The sequence below is a fragment of the Scaptodrosophila lebanonensis genome, unplaced genomic scaffold (genome assembly GCF_003285725.1).
Source record: "Scaptodrosophila lebanonensis strain 11010-0011.00,11010-0021.00 unplaced genomic scaffold, SlebRS2 tig00000053-arrow-pilon, whole genome shotgun sequence".
Taxonomy (NCBI): Eukaryota; Metazoa; Arthropoda; class Insecta; order Diptera; family Drosophilidae; genus Scaptodrosophila; species Scaptodrosophila lebanonensis.
The window spans coordinates 4,570,466-4,595,033 of record NW_022060548.1 but is presented as its reverse complement, the minus strand read 5'-3'; the positions used below and the strand labels follow the sequence as shown (position 1 = coordinate 4,595,033).

At 36.2% G+C, this 24,568-nt stretch overlaps 1 protein-coding gene across 1 annotated transcript in view; it reads right to left on the bottom strand.

Moving 5' to 3' along the window:
• Nucleotides 1–1,993: 1,993 nt before the first annotated feature.
• Nucleotides 1,994–24,568, bottom strand: part of LOC115623823 (neuroligin-4, Y-linked) — a 118,728-nt gene continuing 96,153 nt past the window's right edge. Inside the window, exons 5-13 of the mRNA XM_030518367.1 lie at nt 15,504–15,746; nt 13,827–14,024; nt 13,342–13,734; nt 11,488–11,524; nt 8,370–8,582; nt 5,426–5,564; nt 4,393–4,544; nt 4,159–4,271; nt 1,994–3,730 (exon numbers count right to left, since the gene is read on the bottom strand). Of these exons, the coding sequence (XP_030374227.1) occupies nt 2,580–3,730; nt 4,159–4,271; nt 4,393–4,544; nt 5,426–5,564; nt 8,370–8,582; nt 11,488–11,524; nt 13,342–13,734; nt 13,827–14,024; nt 15,504–15,746 (2,639 nt within the window). The 3' untranslated portion in view covers nt 1,994–2,579. The remainder of the gene's footprint in view (nt 3,731–4,158; nt 4,272–4,392; nt 4,545–5,425; nt 5,565–8,369; nt 8,583–11,487; nt 11,525–13,341; nt 13,735–13,826; nt 14,025–15,503; nt 15,747–24,568) is intronic.

Sequence of the window (24,568 nt, the reverse complement as noted above, 5' to 3'; positions counted from 1 at the left end):
TTACACCACAAAAATCAAATGTCTTAACAGTGTTTGTTTTGCTGAATTTAAACTATATTTTAATTTATTCATTTATATACTTATATATTTTGTTTTTACTATATTCTCGTTTGCAGTTAGTGAGATTTTAATACTAAATTTTTGCGTTCTCGTACTCATTTCTAATGCAATAAATTTTAATTAACTTATGTTTTAATTATTTGTTTTTTGTTGTTGTTGTTGTTGTTTTGTCTGTTCGTGTGTTGTTCAGTTTATGCGGCACACTATATGCTATATATTTTATAGTTGTTTGTTGCTATATTTATGCTAGTTATACATGTATACATACCAATTAATTATGCTCCTATATATATGTATATATGTATGTGTATATACGCATATATGTAGTTGTAGACTTTTACATTTCCATTCCATGCTGTTTACATTTTCTCATTTCATTTGTTTCTACAATATCTGTTTGGTTTTTGTTTTTGCCTTTATTTTTTTTTTCTTTTTGAAACTAAACTAAATACATATATATATATATATAATTTACAAGAGTTTGTTCTTTTTTTTGCATGCACACAATTAAATTGTTGTTGTAAGTTTCACGCTGTTTTTATTTTTAATAATCTGCTCGTTTCGTGTTTTCACGCCATTTACTTGCTTCATTTAATTTTCATTTTAATTACATTGTGGAAAGTTTTGCTAAATGCTTAAAATTAAAACTGAAAATTATATTCGGTATGCTGTTTCCACTCACGCATTCCACACCTCCACGCTCTTTCTAATGGAATTTTTAACTATGCCCCCTTTTTTCATCTCGTTATTTTATTATAGTAGTGTGTTAATCGCATTCAGAGTTAATGGCTATATAATTATTTATTTAGTTACATAACAAAGTAGATTCTAAATTTACAATTGAATGCTGTGTGGTTCTCGCTGTTTACTTAATGTTTATTGTTGTGGCCAATTACAAAGATTCATAGCGCCACTCAAAGGAACTGCCGCTTTTCCTATTTCCCATTTTTCATTTTAAATATTCCTCCTGCCTCGCACCTCCCACCTCCCGATTCCTTCCACCTTTCCGGTGAGAGACGCACTTTGTGGCCACAAAGCAGCTGGGCTTGTGTACTTCATATTGTTGAAACTTTGTTTTGCTTTGCTTTGCTAAAAACTTTTCTTCTTTTTCTATTTGCATGTTTCTATTTAAATTTATATTTCGTTCTGTTGTCGGTTTTTTGTGGCTCTTGTACACATTTTACATACAATTACAATTTATTCGTATTTGTAATTTGGTTTTTCGTATTTACACGTACTCGTACACAATTATAATTCAGTCTTTGGAAGAATAACATTCATGTTCTTATTAATTTATTTATTTATATGTATATTTTTGTTTTTGGTATTTTCACAATAACTTTTGCATTATTTTATGCACTCTGTTGTTCAACATTTGCTACATTTTTAATGAACTCAAATGTAAGCATTGAAGCCTAAAGACACAAATAATTAAGGGGCTTGCAATTGCAGTTGTTAGTTGCTATTGTTAATGCATAGTAATGGTTTTTGTTGGTCCTAAAGCTTGTAGTTTTGGATGCACCCGCAGAATGAAACAAGTACGAATTTACAAATGTATTAATACGAAGCGAACATGTTGTTTAGGATTTGAAAATGTTGTTTTCAGACACAAAATTTCGGCATTTGTTTAATGTTTAGATTATGAAGATATCAATGATATAAATTATGCCCATAACTTCAATGTTAAAATCAGCATTATTTCATCATTAAACGGAGGAAATTAAAAACAATGCAGCACACACAACAGTTTAATTTTTGAAACTTCTTTGAAAATAGAAAATATAAAATTAAGATTTCAATCGTTTGTTGTTTTTAACAATAATTGATAAAGATATAAGGTATAAGCCGTTTTATATTTAAAAATGTACAGCAATTTTACATTTCTAAAGGCAATTTAAATTGAAGTTGAAATCACAAATAAAAAAATGCACATTTCAGTGTGTAACGAAAATAACCGAAGGTAAAAATAAAAATAGTTGGCCACATAATAGTAACTGTACACATGAATAATTTAAATTAGAAAATCTATTCATAAACAATAGAGAATATATGTATTTATATCAACTGCTAAGCACAATGAAGACTAACCTACCTAAGTTGCAAGTGGCATGAGTTTTCAAATCTCATAGGGGACAGGACAAGGATACAACGAGCTACACTTAATCCTAGCTATGTACAGTTCACGTTTACTTATTTATTTAAAAACACTCGACAACAATTATTCATAAATTTTTGTTGTTCAGAGCAGCGATGCACTGTGGGGGAAATACTTGTATGCTTCAGTTAGTGTACGCGTTTCAAACTATAAAATTATATAACACAGTTGTAGTTGTTTGCTACTTGATTACATGCTAGCACTGCAGACAAACCATACATTTGTTCAATCACACCAACAGCAACATACATTCACACACACACACACACACATCCACACACACATATAAGTAGATATATGCATCTAGACACCACGTGCGCTTTTTCTTTTAGAGATCACATTTAAAACGCACGGTCAATTAATGTCACACACGCAGCTCATCCATCAGCGGATGTTGCTGATTTTGTTGCGATTGTTGTTGCTGTTGCTGCGACTGTTGTTGTTGCTGCTGCTGCTGCTGCTGTTGCTGTGCATGCTGCTGCGCTGCCACAATCACCGGCACAGTGGGCGGCGTGGGCACCACCAAACCGCCCGCTGTGGTCAGCACAGTGGTCATGCTCTGATTATGATGATTCTGCAAATGTTGCTGATGCGCCACAACATGTTGTTGGGCCGGCGAGTGTTGCTGTTGCTGTTGTTGCTGCTGCTGCTGCTGCTGCTGTGATTGTGTTTGCTTCATGCAACTCTTTTTGGTTAGTGTGCCGCACTGATTGCCCAACACCTGCAGTGCATGTGGAGGCGGCAGCATACCTGACACGCCCACCACGCTGCCTGTTGCACCGCCCTGGCCACCATCTTGCAGCGTTTTCATGTGCTTGGGCGGCGGTGGCGCCCGGTGTGGTATGTCCGCAAACTCTGGCGGTGGCAACTGATGATGCTGCATGGCATGATGATGCGACAGAATGGTCGCCGGATCGCTTTTCGTGTGTATGGTGAGGGTTTCCAGATCCCCACAAATATTATTGGGCATTTGCCCATTCTCCTGCCTCTTCAGCTTGGTCTGAGTGCGCGGCTCACTAAGACGCGTCTTGTCCCTTTGATAATAAACGCCCGCAAATATCAGCACATTCAGTATCAGGAGGGAGCAACCGATGGCGATCGTCACACTCAATGCAGTGGAGTAGGCGGCAAATCCATCATTGTCCTGCGCCGCGCTGGAGCCACTCGCATGCTCGCCATCTATGTCATCGGGATATAGTTTTCCGGTGGCATATCTTGTGCCATTCCGTTGCAGGGAGGATGAGGGCGAACTGAGATTCAGCAGCGAGAAGACCTGATTGGTGAAGATGGTGAAGTTGCCCATGGCGGCGGCATTAGCACCTCGGGGTGAATAGGCCGGATTCAGGGGCTTCACCGAGGCATCGTTGGGAATGTTGTTGTCCTCGTCATCGTCCTGCAGCTGATGATGGGCGGCGGGCACATTATCGCCGCCTGGCTTGTGTAAATCTGGTATTAGATTCAGCCAGAACGAGAGACGATGGGCGCGATAATGATTCTTCAGCTTTGGCTTGGTATCTGTGCGGGGATGGGAGAAGTATGTGGAGAAAAATAAATAAACGTCATAACCTTTTATTGGTAGTTCAATAACCTCTTTTATAATAGTTAATACTCATAGCTGAATAAGTGTACGCAAAAAGTTTGTTTCAGCAATCGTTGCTGGATAATTATATAAATAGTAAGTTTAAAAAATCGAGCATCTTACACTATCTTATCACAACCCGAGCTATTGCTTTGGACTTTGTCTGCGTCAGCTTTAAACTGTAATATTTCCCTAATATACTTTCTTATTTCATTGAACACATAAATCTAAAGTTATACTCTTGATGCTTTGTTAAAAAAAATAAATACTTCACTCTCCTCGCTCTTTTACTAAGTTATAGTGTATAGAAGTTGGAGAATCAAGCAAAGCCTAATAACCATTTCTTACTTAATCCCTTACTCACCAAAATTCAAGTACTTCTTGTGCACGCTCTCATAAGCCGTCCACTCAATGGTCTTGTAACGACTGCGCTCCTGTCGACTGCCATGCTCCGTCTCCATTTGCTCATTTGGATTTCTGTGTGTGGATGGATGGGGGTAGATGGGAGTGTTTACATAATGTTGACTGAGCGCGCGGCAAGCCACACATCTGCCCCATCCCATTACAGCAGCCCCACCTAACAACCATTTGCACTTACCCGCTGCGCACAAAGTTGGACCAGTAGAACATGACGACCTCCGATAGACTGATTTCGGTTTTCGTATAGTTGCGCGTAAAATGATTGAAACCACCAACCAGCGGTGCACCAAAGATATATGGCAAGTCCTCGCCGTGTATGCAGCCCTGACGCTGCAAAATGCACAAAGCAGAGATGAGTGTGCAACGATTAGATGCGTGTATGTTACAGTTTCGAGTACGACTATATTGTGGGTGGTTTGATTCTCCTTCGTTGCCACAACGAACGGCACAGCAACTATTGCCGGTTATTATGTGCATGCCATTGCTGGATCGGAATGTGGTGACCATTATGCGATAGCACGCACGACTGCTTGACATTGTGGATTAATGCAGTTGATGAGATCGAAATTGTAGTATATGGCATGGTGAGTCCACTTGAATGCGGCTACATAATACCTATTATATGCAATACCGCCTCGCTTATGCGGACAATTAGATATTTAGATATAATAATTCGAATACCTAATACACATCTTCTTTGATTTTTAAGCTTTACTCTGAGTTTCTTTTCCAACCATGGAAGATTTGAACTGATTATTATTTTCCAAGGAATATGAAGGTCAACTCATCTAGCTTGGTCCCTGAGACGTATCATCGCAGTAGGTAGATAATCAACGAAGCATTTTGTGGAAACATTCAACTCTTTAAACAAAACAATTCTTGAATCTTGCGATGTTCGGTTCTACATAAGGTGACTTTTTTTCTTTTCTTCTCAATCACCATCACAAACATCGTGCTACAGCGTCGCAGTCATAAGTATTCTTATCTGATTACATATTATAGGTAATTTAAAGCGAAACGAGTTTGAACCTTGTATGGATTCTTCTTTACGCCACCAGCTTGTTGCCAGCACACTTGGGACTCTAGATAATTTGTTCTTTAAAAAATATTCTTTTTCTGTATTTTGTGTGGGGGAATTGTTTTCCTTCAATGTCTTTGCTGGCATTTCAGATTATTTCATATTCACAGACAGCTTTAAGTTTTCAACATACCTGTGGATAATCGCCAAATCGCGTCTGATAGTCAAACACGTATAGGTATGAGTTTCGATGATCGGCTGAATGCAAATCGACTGTTTGAGCTGCCGGTGCCACGACTTGTGCGTCGCTCAATGCCTCCAAAGTTTCATCTCTGAAAAAATACAAATAATAGAAGTTTACAAATCACAAATCAATTTTTCCTTCAGTTGTCATCTTGCCATCAGTTGTCAACCCTTTGGCCCTAACAAGCCATTTGGAGTGACACTAGACAATGGGTTCTCTCTGTCCAATTGGCGGGTGGCACTTCACAGATCAACTTCAGACCCTGTTTGTGAAGTGCGTCTGCTTCGATGTTGTCACTCGAGAAAAAGTCGTCTAAGCCTATTTAGAAAATACTCTTTCGACAGACGACTGATTGGCTGCGATCCCCCTTCCCCTATCTCTGCTATTTGAAGCTGCTATGTTTTGGGTGTTGCTTTATGCATTTCAAATGCACTGGCAAAATTTGAATAAAAACCATTTGCAGCATTTGCATATCGTTCGTTGAGCTTAGTGTAGAGTGCATTGCACAGGGCGTTGTGCTTTACGTTTTTGTTGGTTGATTTTTATGGCTTTGCATTACATATTTTATATACAGATACACTTCTATGCTATATATTTTAAAAAAATAAACATTTTGCTTTGTCACTGACAACTAAACTATGTATTGAGGGGGCACTGGAAATTAAGCAGTCAGCGTTGCAGTTTTTGTAGCACAAAGCAGCTTAATGCAAAATTGTGGGAGAATAGAATTTGAAATTGCTGACACATAATACAAGTATGTACAAGGAGTACATAAAAATCCTGTTTTTGACCAGATATACGATATCGTATAATTTTTATCACATATTGGAGGAAAAATGAATACAATCCGAAAGTCGAAAACCAGAGCAAGAAAGGCCAATTCTTAACTGGCAAATGCGCAATGCAAACTTTGTTTCTAAATGTTACCTTATTTTGAAAAGCCCTGGAAGTGCTTTGATGATGTTGGATCAACTAAGTATAAGGTTTTCTTAAGATGCAAATGCAACATACACGTGTGCTGAAAATTGTGATAAAATCGTTTGATTTAAAAACGATAACCTTATCCGAAAGATACAAAAGTAATAATTCAGCTAACCAGAGACACTTTCGGAGAATTTTAATTAAAATACAAATAATAATGCTTTGAAAATAAAATGAGAAATTGCCGATATTCCAATTCCAATACAAATTCTGCAAAACATTTAAAGAAAAAACTCAAAGTATAAACTATTAAGAAAATAAATATTTTATGTAAAAACGATAACCTTATCCGAAAGTTACAAAAGTAACAATTGTGCTAACCAGAGACACTGTCGAAGTATTTTAATAAAAATAATAATGCTTTGAAAATAGAATGAGAAATTGAGAAATGAGAAATACAAATTCTGCAAAACATTTAAAGAACAAATTCAAAGTATAAAGTATTAAGAAAATAAATATTCTATGTGAAAACTATAGGAATTAATTAAAATTGTCAAGCAAATGTCGGCGTGAAATTATTCCATTTAAAATGTATTTTAACCTTTAAAATGAAATGTTATTGATTCAGGTGATTTCAGGTTAAACATTACATACAAGTTTGTAAAATGAGGCTAACTATACAATTTACCAATCAAATGCTAGCCGACTTATGCTAATCGCTTCAATATTGATTTTGTGAGAGAGATTTTTTTTTATTGATATTTGCCTTTTCAGTTTTCAAAAACAAATGCGATTTAAGTCGTCGCATAAATATGTCTGCACATATATCATGCAATAACAAAAATACAAGCACACTCTAATATTTATTTTGGTCTTTTGGTATTTTTGCCATATTGAAATTCAATTTAAAATATGCGCACGATTCTTTGCGATACAACGAACTCTGCCCAGATCAGATGGAACAGCTGAAGCGTGAAGCGTTTCCTGCTTCAGTGCATGACAGCTTAACGCACGTTTGCGCTCCAAGTAAGGCGACTCAGAGATATGAAAAGCAATATTATTAAGTATACGCTAAGTTATGCTTAGCTTCGCTATTTGCATGTGAACAAGTTTATGTTTGTATTTATATATATGTCTGTGTGTGTGTCTATTCATTGAAATGGCAAAAGTCTTTTGCATAACTTATGCATATATAGCTACAATTTTTCACTTTTAGTCACAAACTGTAAATAAAATACTGCGATATTATTGAATTGAAATTCGATTGAAAGTCAATATGCATTTATTTGTTTAACCTACTAGTCGCAAAATACAAGTAGAACACCAACACGTGTGTGTGTGTTTGTTTTTGTGACGTATTGATAAAAATCAAAAGTAAACAAATTTTTGATTGAATTTGTGCAATTAAATATCATTCATACGCCCCGTTGCACCAGCAGCTGCCTTATTTCAATTTCTCAATTAAATTTAACATATCTCCGTATTTTACTTTGTCTTTGTCCCCCTCCCTTGTTCTCCTTTCGCCCTTGTTCTTTGCTGCAGCTGCCAGGATATTTATGAAGATTGGCAGGCGCAAAATTTGCATTTCATTTGCCATAAGATTGAAATCAAGCATTTTAAAGCCACTTTAATTGGATATGCCGCATGAAAAAAGAAGTCAGACATGTAGACAGACAGAGCGAGAGAATCAGACAGCAAAAACAAAGAGAGGAAAAGAGAGAGCGAGATAGTGAGGGTCTGGGCTGCATTCGTAGTTATAAGCACGCACATCCACCAGCGCATACCGGCGCGCATTTAATTAAGAAAGAAATATTTTTTGGCCAGCAAATGCGTCAAGGCCCCCACGTTCACGTTCATGACCACGCCCACACATTTATTCGGCTCGACAATCACAGTGCTTTTGCTTGCCATTCCATTCGTTTCGTTTCCTTTCGTTTCCCTTACTTTCCGGCACACAAACACAATTACTCACCTGATATTAATTGGATGCTGCACCGGTCTCTCCCAATCCGTATACTCATTGACAATCGTTGCGAATATTTCGTTCAAATGAAATGTGTACGTGTTACGTACGTAGGCCTTTAAAATTCTCGAACGACGATCCGCCTCAATGCCATACTGTACGTCGCCAGAGTTGAAGGAGAAGAAGGCTTCGGCACGTGTCACGCCAGCCATCAGGTCGTATCTGAAATGGTAGGAGTTGAGAGCATTGAGAGCAAATGTTGTATGTTGTCTGCCAAAAAACCAGAAAATTCATGCGGAATTTGCGGGCATATTTAAGCTACACGCAGATGCCAAATACAAAATCTTTTGACAAGCGATTAGAGTTCAAAAGCAGCTGGTATTGATGGCGAAATTGAGATAAGCCTTTTGAAAAGAACGTTGCTTGCCTCTTTTTTCTGCTTCTTGTGGTTGTAGAAACCAAGTTGGAATAATATGTGACAGAAGAAATAAATGGTTTGGAATTAAAGTATTTCAGTTATCAAAAGTTGCACAAATTAAGGACAGTTCTCCAACTTTTAATTATTCAAAATCTATTATTTATGTGCAAGTTTTATTCCAAGTCTCAGAGTGAGTGCGCAATAAATTACAAATTATTGCTACATTTTAAAACCCATTTGATCAATTTTTTAAAAATAAATACAAAATATTTCAAATATTGATATGAAAGTTTTACTCAAACTCTAATCTTTTATTTTTTTATAAAAATATTATTTTCACAGAGGGTGCTATTAAGGTCATATTTTGAATAAAAAAATAATAATCAATTATTTGAACTATTTTAGCAAATTTGAACTATTCGGCAATAGGTTTGTCACAATTACATTTATTACAGGGCTAAGGCAAACTACATTTCTTTTATTTTAAACCAGCATGTTTTCATTTTTTATATAGAAGTACCCAATTGGTTTCGCATTACACTCTATTATTTTTCACTCTATTATTTTTCATTCTAATATTTTTATCTTATTGGTTTGTAATATTTTCTAATAATTGCCCATTTTCTGAAAATGTCATTTTGAAACTGAGCCTTTAATTGATTTAAAAGCATTTCACAAGAGATACTGAATGATTTTCAAACGGGTTTATGTTTTGTAAGACGTATACAAAGATTGTCTCAATGTTGCTCCGTCTTCAGCTGCTTTTAATTTAGGATTAAAATAGATTTTAGAAACAGTTTCTTTTTCTATACAAAGCCAGAATTAAAAACCACCTATTTTCTTTTCATTTCTTAACAAAACTCTCCACTGATGCCTGTACTCGTATATGCATTAAATCATCATTTAAGCTATTTGTCTGGAATCTTTTAGCTACTCCTTGATGTGCTTTATGCATTCTAGCATATATCAACTGCACTCTCAAAATTTCTATGCATAGTTTGTGGTTATTCGCCAAAACCGAATTGTTGTTGTTATGCTTTCTTGTTGCTGTCGTTAGTTTTAGTTTTCGGCAGTCTACCATTTATTTTGCAGCTGCATTTTATTTTATTTAACTTTGCATTTGTGTATACATGTATGTAGGTACGAGTGTACATATATGTTTAATGGAATTTGTGTATAACATATATAAAACATTTTTATGTTGCTTGCACTCGTCGCATATCTGTATGTGTGTGCTTGCATGAATGTGGTAGCCGTAGTTGCTATCTTTGTCAGCAAATTGCTTTAAAATGTGTGCACAAAGAAGTATTTTTAGTGAAGAAGCACTTTGGAACTTCTTAGTGATAAGCCTTAAGCATTGGCATTTCCAAGGCATACAGGAGAATAGAAAGAGAGGGGAAACGAAACGAAAGAAATGCTGAGAAAAGCTTAGCTAAATACTAGAAATATTTAGCTCGTATAAGAAAGCATAAAATAAATGCGCTGTTTTATACTCGTATGGAAAATACGAACAAATTCCTTTAACTTTTTTTTGTGATTTTATTTGCTTTCCTTATTTACAACATGAAGAGAAAGTTTTAAAAGCTGAGGTAGCATATTAAAGCTTAAAGTCTATGAACATATTTCTATTAAATTGAATTTAAATATGATTTTTGGTAAAGCAATAGGTCACGACTGTGTCAACTGTAAGCGGTTTGTTGTAATATAATTTAAATACCGAAAGAAATGCGATTATGTGAAGCACTTGCTTATGACTTATGGCATAATAATTCATGTACGCTTAACATTGTTATTTCAAGAAATAAAAATATTTGAATGAGAAGGCTATGTGCTACTCTTTAATTTGCATAAGTTAGGAAACGAAGTTCACCATTCTATTAAATAGTCATATTTTGTTACATTTTTCAAAGAACTTTTTTTGTGGTCTATACCCATAGAAAATATTTTATATTATTGCCCTCCTACCTCGAGAGCCCCCTAGTGCTTCCTTTGACCGTGCTCAGGTACCTGTTTGCAACATAAATTATGAAATCCCAGCTAATTAGCTGTTAATAATATATTAACATGGCGTAATGCCAGTACAAAGTGCATAAATCAAGCGCCAATGCAAAATCTCCCATACACTCAGCCGCCACTAAGGTACACACTCACTCGCAAGCAAAGCAAAGCAAGTAAATGCATTTGCCGGGCAAGCACAATGTGTGTAACAAAATGGGCGCAGCACGACTTGGTGTTGTTAATGTGCATAAATTAATGAACAGTAAATGTAGACCCTCTTACAAATGTATGCTTTGTATGTGAGTGTGTGAGAGTCGTGTTTGTGCTTAGGCTATGCACACACTCATACATACTATATATACTATATGTTATATCAAACCCACCCATGGCAGGATTTGTATTACACTTCCTAGTGCCATGTTAAGTCATAGCTTATCGCCGCCTAAAGTTGGCGCGATTTTGAATGTTGCATAGTGGCGATATTATATTATCGTGAATGCGAAAAGCACGCGAAAAAAGCTCTGCCGCAGCGCAGAACTTTAAATTAATTAAGCGCCCCGAGTGTAGCATACTTTTATGGGCAATGCAGCTGTTGCACGCATGTGTGGGAATAAAATAATTTAAGGCAGAAATAATTAAGCTAAAATATACAAAGGCCACGGGGGCTGGCAGTTGGCTAAAGGGAAGGTAAAGGAAGCGGCAAAAACTTACCTTGACAACTTGTTAATGGCAGTTTTTCTCATTAATACTGCATTAATTAAAAAGCCGCCACATGGTGTACGTGCGTGTCCATATATTAGTACAAATGTGTGTGTGTGTGTGCGTTGTTGTAGTTAATGGCAGCCATGATGTTGTTGTAGGAACAAACATGTCAGTTCACAAGTGCAAGACCCGTCACCACCAGCACCGTAGTCGTCGTTATCGTGTTTGTCGATTGCATGCGATTGGTTGGGGGGAGAAAAAGAGTTGGAAACATGGGGCGCATTATAATTTATTTTAATTATAAAATATGTCAAATTAAATTGCAATTTAACGACCTCTCTCACACATACTCACATCCCTACGCCAGGGAAACAGTGTGTGTTTGTACCCATATAATTCAACTGATGTGAGCGAGCATTTACAAATTAAATTTAAAATTAAAAGTAGCAGTGTAGACTCAATATGCTTGCTTATTTATAATAAAAGATATTGGGTTGACATTGTTTATTTAAAATTTTCTCTTCTAAAAGCAAGCTAAGAAATATATATACGAGTACATCTATAATATATGTATATATGGGATGTACCAAATAAGTTCTGTAGCGGTAATAGAAAATAAACACTAATTATAATTCGATAAGTGCAGACCAAATTATTTTATATATAGCCGCTAAGTAATTGGGTCTACGCTGATTCTTCAAATCTCGTATCCCTTCAATAAATAAGTAGTAATAATTAGTATATAGTTATACAAATAATACATGTTCTGTAAAGTTTAAAATATTAAAAAAAAAGTATATCTTTTTGTAATCAAAAACCTATTTTAAAAATTTAATCAAATAATGTGAATGTGTTTTTTTTTTTTTTTTTTTATATAAAATAACAAATTTTAAGTGTAAGTGTTTACTCGATTATTTTTGTATTTAAAATTCAAATGATTGGGTCTACGCTAACTATTCAAAATTTGTACCTATTCTTCCAAACATTTTGACAAATTTAGTGATTTATTAATTTCTGTGCATAAAAAATCATAAATTCTTCGAATTAAGAAAAGTTATGTAAAAAATTATTTTAAATTATGTATTTAATCAATTTTCAAATTCCAATTCTATTTTTATGGTTGAAACTAAAAATATTTAACTCCACACAAATATTTAAATACGTTAGGAACCACAAAAGTTTAAACGAAAGAGTATACTGATACTGAATCAAATATTTACAGAAGAAATAATTTGAAATGTTTAAAATAAACCTAAATAACAACAAATTCAATTTAAGTAAATGGGGTGTACCACAATTTATAATTCAGTTTTTTTGACTAAATGTGCGCACATTAAATTTGACTTATATTTATTGATCAATTACCAAGATTAATGCAATTAACAAACGAAATCATCATGGAATTAGTATATTGGTGAATAAAAGAACAAATGTGATGTCAGCTGGTAAGAACATTAATTGGGCTTGGTTTTTTTGAGGTGGAATCGGAAAAATCGCAACAAATGTAAAATATAAACTTTAAGCAAATTTTACAAATTTTTAGTAGAAGTGTACGCTTAGTTATTTGTATATCGATTTTAAATATCGAGGGGTACACTTCCTACTAAAAATTTGTTTTCCCACATCAATTTGGTCAATTTATTATTAATTGTGAATTTAAAAATAAAACCTATAAAATAAAAATTTAAAAAACATTAAAAATAATTAATAATAATAATAATAAAACCAAAAACCAAAATAAACTAAAAACAAAGAATATGATCAAATAAACATAAAAAATACAAGTTAAATAAAATATAAATTAAATGAAAAGGATGTAATTGAAAGAAATCAATTGTCAATTAAAAATATATCTTATCTTACCAATGTTTTCCAGTTGCCCGGGCGTTCCCCAGCCTCCTGCGGCGGCTATGCCCGCCTCGCCACCCAGACCATTACCTGCCGCTGTCGAAGCCTGGGCCTGAGCCTGTGCAGCTGGTGAACCGGGAGCCGGAGGCACATAATCTCCGCCATCGATGACCACCCCATCAATGCTGGGCCCGAAGGCAAACCCGAATTCGGGCGGACGTATGGGCACACTCAGCAACTGCTCGAGTGTCTTCTCGCGCAGACATTTCATGAGATGGGCATGCGGCAAATCCGAAGCACAGTTGACATGATGAGCCACAATCGCCGCATATTTGGCCGGATTGCTGACGAGCGACCAGGGCGCTAAGCCGGAGCCAGACATCAGCATGGCGCGATTGAAGAGCAGGCCTGAGTGGAAGGATAAAGCATAGTGAATATGTTTAATGGCATTGCCAATTAGTCATAGTGGCTGCGCTGCGGTTTTATGTGCGATGACTTACCCTCCGGCACTGCCATTGACGATATTAGAAAGTGGACACAGGCCGCTCCGGTGCCATGACCTGCCAGAGTTATGCTGTTCGGATCGCCCCCAAAGGCTGCTATGTTCTCCTTGAGCCAGTGCAGAGCCGCAATGATGTCCATCAGGCCGTAATTGGCAGGCAGCTTGGAGTACCGATCCGTGTTGGCATTCAGAAAGCCTAGAAATATGTATATAGAAGATTATAACATTTATCAGACGCATTGTGTGCACATGATTAGGCTCAAGGACCGTCATCACCAACCCCTGCTAACTAATGAAAACTTAATCGAACTGCAATGTCGGTGCCAGTCTGGTCAGCCCACAGGCTGCCCGGCTGACTGGCTGGCTGCTGGCTGGTTGCCTGGCTGGCTGGCTATTTAAAATGTCAAACGCATCGCACAACACTTGAAAATGTGCACAGTCACGCGTGCAAATCATGATGTCAGCACTTCCGTTTCCGCACAGTAAACGCATCGGCAGCGACATCAGCAGCAGCGTTGACCGTGACAGCAGCAGCAGCACTGGCAAATGAGGTCACACTAATTTGGTGTGCATTTTAATTTTTACAGTGTATGCACCATTATCTACAGTGGGCCAAGATTGAAACCAAAATATTCATACATTCATTCATCAAATCAGAATAATATGTCTTCTATAGTCAGAATATACGCCGGCAAAATGTATTGGCAGTTCATTTTGATTGATCTCATAAGCTTTTTTATATGTGTAATTTAATCAGTATTTATTATTTCCAGTTTCCCGTTTGCTAGCTGTTATCTATTCTAGGGAGGAGAGGGCTCCTTAAAAGTACTGGAACAGTAACAACAACAATAATCATTTAATACTATACTATCAGTATTTTAATTATTTCACTTTTAAATTACAGACTTAAGTGTTGAAATCAATTGATTTTCTTTTCAAAAAAATTGCTAATGATACATAAAAGCGTAGGGATTAAAATTTTCCGCGATCCCGTCCCAAAGAAATATAGCACATTAAAATAATAATCAGAAGTGGACGTTTATTGATTCAAATTTAAACGGATAAATAGAGTGAATATTAAAAATTCATTTCTGTGACAATTTTATGAATTTTTATTTGTTAAAAAAGACTATAAGGGTAAGAGAAAGGAAAAAATGTTATTTCGGATAAATTAAATTGAAACTTAAGATTTATATTTATAGAAAACTATTAAATAGAAAACAAGACTAAAGTGCATATTTTGTATATGCGAATACAGCTATGGTATCGATATGTTATTGAATTTCTATCGATATGTGGGATTCCGTAAGCTTTTCTTATTTTATTTGGGGCCTACTGTACTGGTTTAGAAATGTTTACTCGTCTGTAACTAAATAAGTATAGATTATGGCATTGAAGCCCAACTGAATGTTGTTGTTGCTGCGACTGCTGCTGCTGCTGCTGCCGTCAACGGAAGTGCAGCCTTTGCAGTGGCTTAAAAGCTCAGCCAGTTGCCGAAAATGCCGTGCACGTTGCGCTCTCGCTGAAATGTTTGTCTCGTTTCGTTAAACTCGTTTCCCATGCACTCAGCATATCAATTAGCATTAGTGAGCGAGTTGAGTGGACGAGTGTATAAGTGTGTGTGTGTGTGTGTGTGTGTTGATGTGTGTATTTGTGTATTCGTAGATGCACTTACCCAACACGCCGAGGCGATAATTTATGGTCACCACCAATATTTGTCCATAGCTAGCCAGCACAGAGCCATCGTAGGGATTGCCACTGTTCCATTCATATGATTCGCCGTGCACGAACACCAGCACCGGATATTTTGTGGGTCCGGGTGAGGAGGTGCCAGAGCTACCAGAGTTGCTGCTGGAACTGCTCGAACTGCTGCTGGAACTGCTGCCGCTGCTGCTGCTACTCGAGTCACGGGAGCCAACTGAAAATTGGTAGAAGAGAACGATACAGGGGGTTATTAATCGAGAACGTTTGTTTGTGGGAAATATTGCAGCAAAGGAAAAAAGTAGACAGATATTGATGATCCCAACCATGGGCTGTCTCTGGACAGCCTAGGCATAAAAAAGCTGTTCGTAATGCTCGCTGCACTTAATGGTTATTCCTCTCAATCATTTTTCTTCTCTTCTTTTTAATATGAAATCGTTTGTCGTTAACAAATTTAAACTTGTGTGGACGAGTCTTTAATAAACATAGAAAATGCCAACATTAAGCTACAGATTTAACATTTTCTCCACATCTGTTAGCACTTCCTTTGCCCGTTAATCTAGCAATGCTGCTGTCAATGTTAACAATACACGGAAATGCGGCATTTGAGTGGCCTAAAGTATCGGAAAAGGCACCACAGTTGTTGCAGGGCCATCAACATTAATCAACATGGCTTGCCAATACCAAAATCGTAGTCTTACTTCAAGGGCGCCACGAAAAGGGTAGAGCCAAAGGCAGGAGAGGGGAGTCTAAGAACTTGGGTAAACAAAACATTAAATCAGCTGAAGTCATGTTTGGGATTTTTGTGCCGCAAACGCAAGACAAATGAGAGCCTAAGCCCGAAAATAGCCATATTAGACGTAAACAACTCTATGTGCAGAGAGAAAAAGCTTAAAGTCATCAAAGGGTCTGGTTCTTGTGGCCACGTGTGTTGCCCCTCAGCATATTGACAGGCCTTTGAGCTTCGAATAATCAAGGCCCTCAACAGATGTCATTTAACCCTTGCCAGTCGACTCCCAACAAGTGTTGAAGTCCACAACTGAAACATGTCGGCATGCAAATTCGAAGTGGTCAGATTTTTGTTTACCTTCCGCTTGATGGCAAAGAAATCTGCGGGGGGCTTAAAGTTAAAGCAGACCTGTGCATTAATGCCTATATAGCTGAACTGTTGCTTGCGATGGGGCTTTTATTATTTATTTCTGAGTATAATCTTTGAGGAACACATGTGAATTATTAATGTTTTCACCTTTGTGAACTTAATTAGCAGAAACTGTTAAGAAACATATTGCATTGAACAGTTTAATATTTATTGAACTTTTTATAGATCTCTTTAATAATTTAAAGTTCAGTTAAAGGCCATATATTTGTAATATAACAATAACCCCTAACCTTAATATGATTTCACTTATTTTACACAATACTTGAATGATTTCTGCTGGAGAATTAACGAAACCAACAAGAAGTATATACTATATGTGTATATATTCACAAACTACTTATATAAAGAGTTGGCTGCAAATGCATTCACTACCACAGCCTGACAGTATGTGGAGCAAGCTGCAGTATACATATCGCAGCTAGTGTACATATGGATGTACGAGTATATGTATCTAAATAGCCGCAGACAAGCAGCAGCAATACGGAACTTGAACAAAAGCCACAACAACAATTGCAACAAAGGAATATGAGCATGAATTTTTCGTGCCCACATACAAACTTGCTTGAAATACGTACGAGTATGTGTGTGTGTGTGTATAAAATATAATTTTTTTTTTTTTTTGCTTCTTTTTTGTTTGGGCTGGAACAAAAGAACTTGCTTATCAAAGCGGAAAAAGAGTTGCGCTCATGTGTGTGAGTGTGAGTGTGTGTGTGCGTGTGTTTGTGGTTGTGGCCAAGAGTTAGAAGTGTGTAGTAAAACGTGGCAAGAGAATGCCATAAAACCAAAGAAGGAAATCAAGTTACTGTGTCAGTGACTTTTATAAATAGCGTGAACAAAAGGCGAAAGGCACGCGACAGGCCACAAATGGCGATGTCAGAGATAGCTAGAGAGAGAGAGATAAATGTGTTTCTCTCTGTGTCTGTGTGTGTTTGTACGTGTATGTATATGCGTGTGAGCCAATGTCAATATCTATTTAAAGGTATAGAGACCACTTCTCCACACATTCGCCTTTCCAGCAACCGCACAATGAGCCGTTGAAGTCAAAGTCATATTCACACCTAGAGCGCTAATTCGATGAAATTCATTCGTTGGCTGCCATTGTCAGAAAGCAGCTATAGAGTTAGTCATGTGGGTACTGTGTGATACACACACTCGAGTCCACACATGCGCTCACACACACACACACACACACTCACCTTACCATATTCATTGAGATATTTTGCGTGAAAGCTGCCAGGTAGGTAGCTAACGCGCCCGTCATTGTTGCCAAAATCACACTTCAAAGTGCTAGAAGCTTCATCTTCCACCAGCAGCAACAACCTCGAACTTTGGCCATTATGCAAGGATGTTGCTGCTAAGGATGGAAGTGTTGGAAAATGCCAAGAAAAGTGTCACGCGAGTTGACACACCGCTTGCATAAGTGCTTTATTATTAGGATGATCAACTTATTTCCTTCAAATTGAAGAAAGGATTCATCATTTCATTTGAAGTTTACATTTTCATATCAAAGCTAAAGCTTCAATTTTAATAACATTTATATGTATTTATTTTTAGATTATTGTCAAAGCAAGAGTTGAAAGGGAAAAGAAAAAAGATTTTAGTATTGATTAACCGAAGTGTTCCAAAGAATATAATATTTTTTAATTAAATTGATGGAAGTAGGTTTATTTAAATAAATATATCTTTCGTTTGTAATTTTGGCGCAATTTAAATTAAAAATGGAAAACAAAATTTCACCATTTCTTAAAACATTCAATTTAAACACTCTTGAATTACTATATACTCGTAAGTTAGAATATGAAAGGGTGCTTATACAAAAGCTTAACCAATTAATTTGTATTTTAAATCGGTTTGATATTTTGGTGCAAAATATACGTAGAAGAGCATTTTTAAATAAAGCTAGAATGAGAGCCAGAGGAGTTGGAATATGTTTTTTAAATGTAGACTATAGTAGAGAAGCAATAAATGTGAATGTGTGTGTTTGTCAAGATGTACTGATATTTTGTTATTATTAATAAGACCCCCTCTGATCTTTTGTACCCAAGCATGGTGTCCGGATAGAAAAGATTGTTATAATTGTAATGACATTTCAGAAGCAACAACTTTCCATCTCTGTAAGCATTCTGCATTTTTTTTTTTTACCAAAACTGACATAGGTTGGAATGACTGCTCGTATCAGAAGTATTTGATCATAATTTTGATTCCAATTGCTTCCTCTTTAATATATTTTTTTTACTTCTCTTCTCTTCGGAATTATTGCCATTCAGTCACGAACTCATCTCTTTTTGGGGTACAGCTCTTGTTGTTGTGACTTAATGCCAACATACGCTTGGTTTTAATTTCAATTTGGCATGCAAAGGCGGATTTAATGAAGCGTTTGCGTCATGAATTCATTCTGGAAATTGATTTTCAGCGGACTCTTCTAAGTGGCTGTCTTTCTTGCTGCCTTTCAGGCGAATGTTTGTCTGTCTGTTTGTTGGTGTGTCAGGCAATAAGCAGAACTTTAAGTGCAAACTACATATCACAGTAATTTCGAACGAATGTGTTGTGTGTGGAGGGATGGGGAGGGGCACTGGGCAACCGCGCAACATGCAAACAGCTTTTAAAAGTTAGCTGGCGGGGGCAGAAGCCCCCCTCTTGGAAAGTCGGCAGAAATGCTCGGCAAACTTTTTATGTCATTTCAACATGGTTGGCTGACAAGCAGCGCCTTGGCGCTCAGCACCCGGGGGTGCTACTTAACCAAAAAACTTTATGGTTGAGGCCGACAACAGGAACAGTAACAGGCAACAGCAACAACGGCTGGAGAAAGCAAAAGTTGTGCTATGTTCTCTATATCTGTACTCTTCTACACTTTCTGGAGTCGGCCTAAAAACTTGTAAAATAGTTTGCCCGCCAAGTTTTCCGCATAATTTCAGCAAATGTAAATATTTTGTGAAAATAAATACAAGTATTGCATGTTATATGCACAACAACAACAGCAACATCACTGCGAGCAGTATTTGGTGGAAGAGGGCGGAGGGTGTGGCAACAGGGGAAGATTACAAGACAACAACTAAAAACTAATGCGACTTGTGTGACTCTTAACGGCATTTTGGGTTGCTTGTTAATAACTTTAGCATGTTTTAATTTACATGTGCGTGGTTGCGCTTTTTGCCACCCCCCTTCCCCCCATTTAGAAAGTGTTGGGGCTGCCTCACTGAGCCTCCTATTTATGCTCACAGACACATACAGACACGCCCACACAAACACACATTTAGGGAAGTTGGAAATCTCATACAGACATGTGTCAACTTTTTAGGCATTGCGTCGCACTGCAGTCATGTTTTCATGTCTTTCGACTTTGTCTCTCCATTTTATTTACATAAATATTTCTACTTAAACTTGCACCCTTCGCTCTGTGGGGACTTGTCTTGCCAACGACTACAACGCCAGTCAACAGTTTTATGTTATTTTGACTGACGCATAAATTTAATCATATTTGCGGCTGAGTTTTGCATAAAAAGACGAGGCATTAGAGTGGGAGATGAAGTGACTCTGCCAACATACTCGTAGTTCCTGGGCCTGCCAGCTAATGACAAATATTTTGTGGTAACATATGAATTTTATGCATAGGCGACTGAGGCGGCTGCTGAGAAATCAACCAAACGATGGAGTAGAGCGAAGTGAAGTGAAATTATTGAAAGTGAGATTTGAGTGAGAGCCGCGACAAGTGGCAGCTATAATTATAAATTCATTAGCTCAAGAGTGGTTGTCAAGCTTTAATTATATACATTTATAATTAAACTACTGCTCAAAGTTTGAAATGACAATTTCAAGTTGATAATAATACATTACGGAGTGGCTTATGGTTTTACTGAATACCTAATTTCAAATTGAAGCGCTTTCCAAATATAAATAAATAAATTTAATTAAAAATAGAATACAAAATAAATGAATATGAGATAAAATGTCAGATTTTTGATTTCAATTTTTCGTTCAAACTTTGCTTTTATTAAGCTTCGTTATTCGTAATAGCGTTAAAAAAAAACCCAAAATCAAGTAGATTCTTTTAGATACGATTAGTCAACAAATTTAGATTTATATTAGTTATATTAGAAAGATAATCTGGTATTATTTTCGAAAGATATTCTGGTTTGTAAGACTTTCCTTATTTTTTTTACTTTCTATTTTGCTCCATTTTCTAATTTATACTCATTTTTTCAATTATCGATATATAATATCTTTCTTTGAATTGATTGACCTTCGTAAGTCTTTTGCAACTATTAATAAACTTTTTTACTGAATATTGAGAGAAACTTGTGTAGAGAAATTTGTTTCACAAGGCAACGAAGACGCCTAAGTCAAGTAATTGGGGATATTATGTCGGAGTATAGAATAGCAAGAATAACACACAACGAGGAGAGCTGGACTCTTCTACTCTCCAAGAAAAAGGATCTTAAAGAAAGGACCCAATGGGGCACTCTAGATGCAGAGAAAGGATGAAAGCGCATTTTCAAGCAATCCAAAAGATCTTCCGAAGTGGTGAGTGGCCTGAGACGAGTTTGAGAGTTGCTGCCCTCCTCAACCCGAAAACAAAATATTATTTACATAAATTGTTAATTGCCTGTAAATATTTTAAAGGCATCACAGAAAGTGTAAAATATTTATTTAAAAAGCTGATTGAGGTTTTCGAGCAACACAATAAACCTTACAATTTCTTCCAATTATCGAGCTTACAAAATTATGTGAAAAATATTGGTTTATGAAAATGCATTCTTCTTTGCGTTATACTTTAAATACCTTTAATATTTGGCCTCCAGTCACTTTTAAATGACTTTGCTTGCCTGCATGCACTTCATTGCTCAGACAAGGCACTTCCAAAGTGCGCACTTTTGTTAACAAAGTTGCAAAAATGTATGCCGGCCCTTAAAGCTTTTTGCTAAGTATTTCAATTTACCATATTTTCAAGTAGCTGAATTCCAGTAAACATAAAATTTGTTTGTTTATGCCATGAGCAACGTGCCTATCCTGGTTGCTGCGCCTGTATGTGTGTGGGTGTGTGCATGAAAGCAAACAGGAGCGCACACACATCGGCACTTGACTCACCTGAACAAAACATAAGCTCGCCCCCAACATTTACCACTAAACAACAGCTGATGAGCAAGAACAACTCATGCATAAACTGCCTTGGGGCTGATAGAAACAAAAGGGAAAACGACGAAATCGAAAACTAGGTGAAATCAATATCCTCAACTTATTTGCTTGCCTCTTCTCCTGCCTGCTGCACTTAGAAAAAAATCGAGCACAATGAAAAAGGTAAAAGTTTTCTTCTTTTCTTTTTTAATGGGAAATGTGAATTTGTTTCCAATTGCAGGCTATTGCAGCTGATTCAATACGAACAAATTTATGTTTGTTGTAAGTAGTTCAAGCTTTTAATTGGACTTTTTTGCACTTTTTTTTGGTAGCCAGACAACAAATTAGTAATTAATCAAAAGTCGAGTACATGTACATTTTTTTTTAAAATAAAACGTATTTGTTTCTTATCTTAAATTTCTTTTGTGGCCTCTATATTTTCAAAAATTTTCAAAAGACATTTAATGTAAAAAAGCTTCTTTTGAAATTTTCGTGTACATATTTTTATTTACATAAATAACTTTGTTACTGCTGTGGACACTTTCACCATTCCTTCTACATTTTTTTTTTTCAACTTGCTGGCTTCAACTTTTTTGATCCTTTGGATTTTAAGCTTCTAAATATGGACATGTAAGAGTTAATAAAAAAAAATATTTGTACTAAAGTAACGATAATTAATTACTTTCCAAAATGAGAAGGAATTTTTTCTTAGTGTGCCTCAGTCGCTTATTTCATCTTTTCGCCACTCTGCTTTATTTCCTGCCCAAGTGCCGAACAAACCCACTCAACGTGAAACTAGACTTTTGTTATCTCGAAGATGTTGTATTGTGCGGAAGGATGATGAGTGGAGGCTTCAGAGAAACTAGTTCATTCTTCTCATGTTCCATTGCCTACTTGTATTACACAAAAAATTGCTTGATATTTTCTTTTTCAGTTTTTCCAGCTACAGGTGGAACATTAAAGTGTTTGTTTAAGCTTTAATACACATTGGCCAATATTTATCGATTTAATAAATTGCGCAAAGTTCGTTTTATATTGTTTATTTATTTTAGTTGAAAAGTTCAGTGAGCTCGATACTAAAAATTTATAGTTGTGTGTATGTGTATGGCACAGACTAGAATTTTTCAGTTGACACAGTTTACGGTCACGATAGAGTTTTATTATTTTCCTACTTTCTGCACTAAATTTTTCATGTGCGCTTTTACCTCAAATATCGGTTAGCTGTCCTCGCCGTGAGCGCATTTACAGTTTTTTAGTTTATTACTTTCGCTTAAGTTTCGTCTTTTTATTCTTGGTCGTTGTGTTTGTTTTTCGATTTTTATGTTGTGCAAAAGTTTTCGCTGGAAAATGGATTTGTTCGGTGAAGTTGTTCCTACCATTTTCATTCTCGCTCTACGTTGGATTCGCAGAAAGGAAGAATTACAACCGATTGGGTTATGGAGCTTAAGCGATGCAGCAGATTAACGGAAAACATGTTTGAAAAGTTGCGAAGCAAATAGTGCTGTAAAGTTTAGACAACTAACAGGCAGTGTTTAAGGCTTAACATATTTAAATGGAATTCAGCTTTTGGCAGTATTTATATTGATGTAGTTATTAGGTTTCTCAGCATATTTGCTAACAATTGGATTAAAGTGTTTTTTCTATAGCCAACCCAATGCCAGGGGCATCTAAAATAAAATGTTTTCAAATTAAAGTGGCGTTCTACCTAGCAATTTAAATTCATTTAATGCACATTTTTGTCTGACAAATAATACTGAAAATGTGGTTGCTGAAAAAGCAAAACGAAACTTCATCGCACATTATTTGAAAGGAAGTTTCTTGTGTAAGCAACGAGCAAACGAATACCATTGAATCTGGAAAGTCATTCAAAGTTAAAGTTTACCAAAAACTTTTGTGCAAATTGTTCGCAAGAGGAAGCAGTTAAAGTGTGTTTAGTGTTATATATAGACGCATATGTGTTTGTGGTGGGCACATAGTTTAAATGCTGATACAACTTGCAAACGATAAGGAAATCCTATATCGTGTAGTTTGCCTTTGTTGAAACCTAAGTGAAATTCAAATTAAAAGGCGATGTAATACAACGCAAAACGGAAGAACAAAATGTCAAAAATAAACAAATAATTGATCTTATCAAAAAAAAAGTGGCAGTGAAATAAGAAAATAAATTCAAATTAGCTAAATAATGTCAAAGAGTGTATAGTATATATCGCAACTTATTTCTGAGGGATCTTATATAAAAAATTCAATTCGACGTCGCCTCTTTTCGTTTACAATCTCTCTCATTTTGATTTTCCTTCTCTGTCTTTTCTTTCTCTCTCTCTCTCTCTCTTTACATTTTCCTTGCCTTACATAATATATGCAAAATACTGTGTTTCGCAAAATGTAATGTGTCGCACGAAGAACACAAAATATATGCAAAACAATCTAGACCTAAATGAGCCATCTAATCTCAAGTAAACTCCGAACGCTGATAATGTTAATAAACTGGCAGCAGAATTTTAGCGGTTTATTTATAACATATATGTATGTATGTAGAATACTGCCGCACATATACATATTTATAAGCAAGCTTGATGTGAAGGCTCAACCGAAAACAAACAAAATGTCAAACGGCTGATGCCAGGGCTGAAATTATTATTTCGTCATACAAGATGTGGCTAAACGACCATAAATAAATACACAAACACACACACATAAAACCAAAATGAATGTGTATGTGTATCTGTATGTGTGGGTGGGAGAGCGAGAGTCAGAGTGAGAGTGGCTGT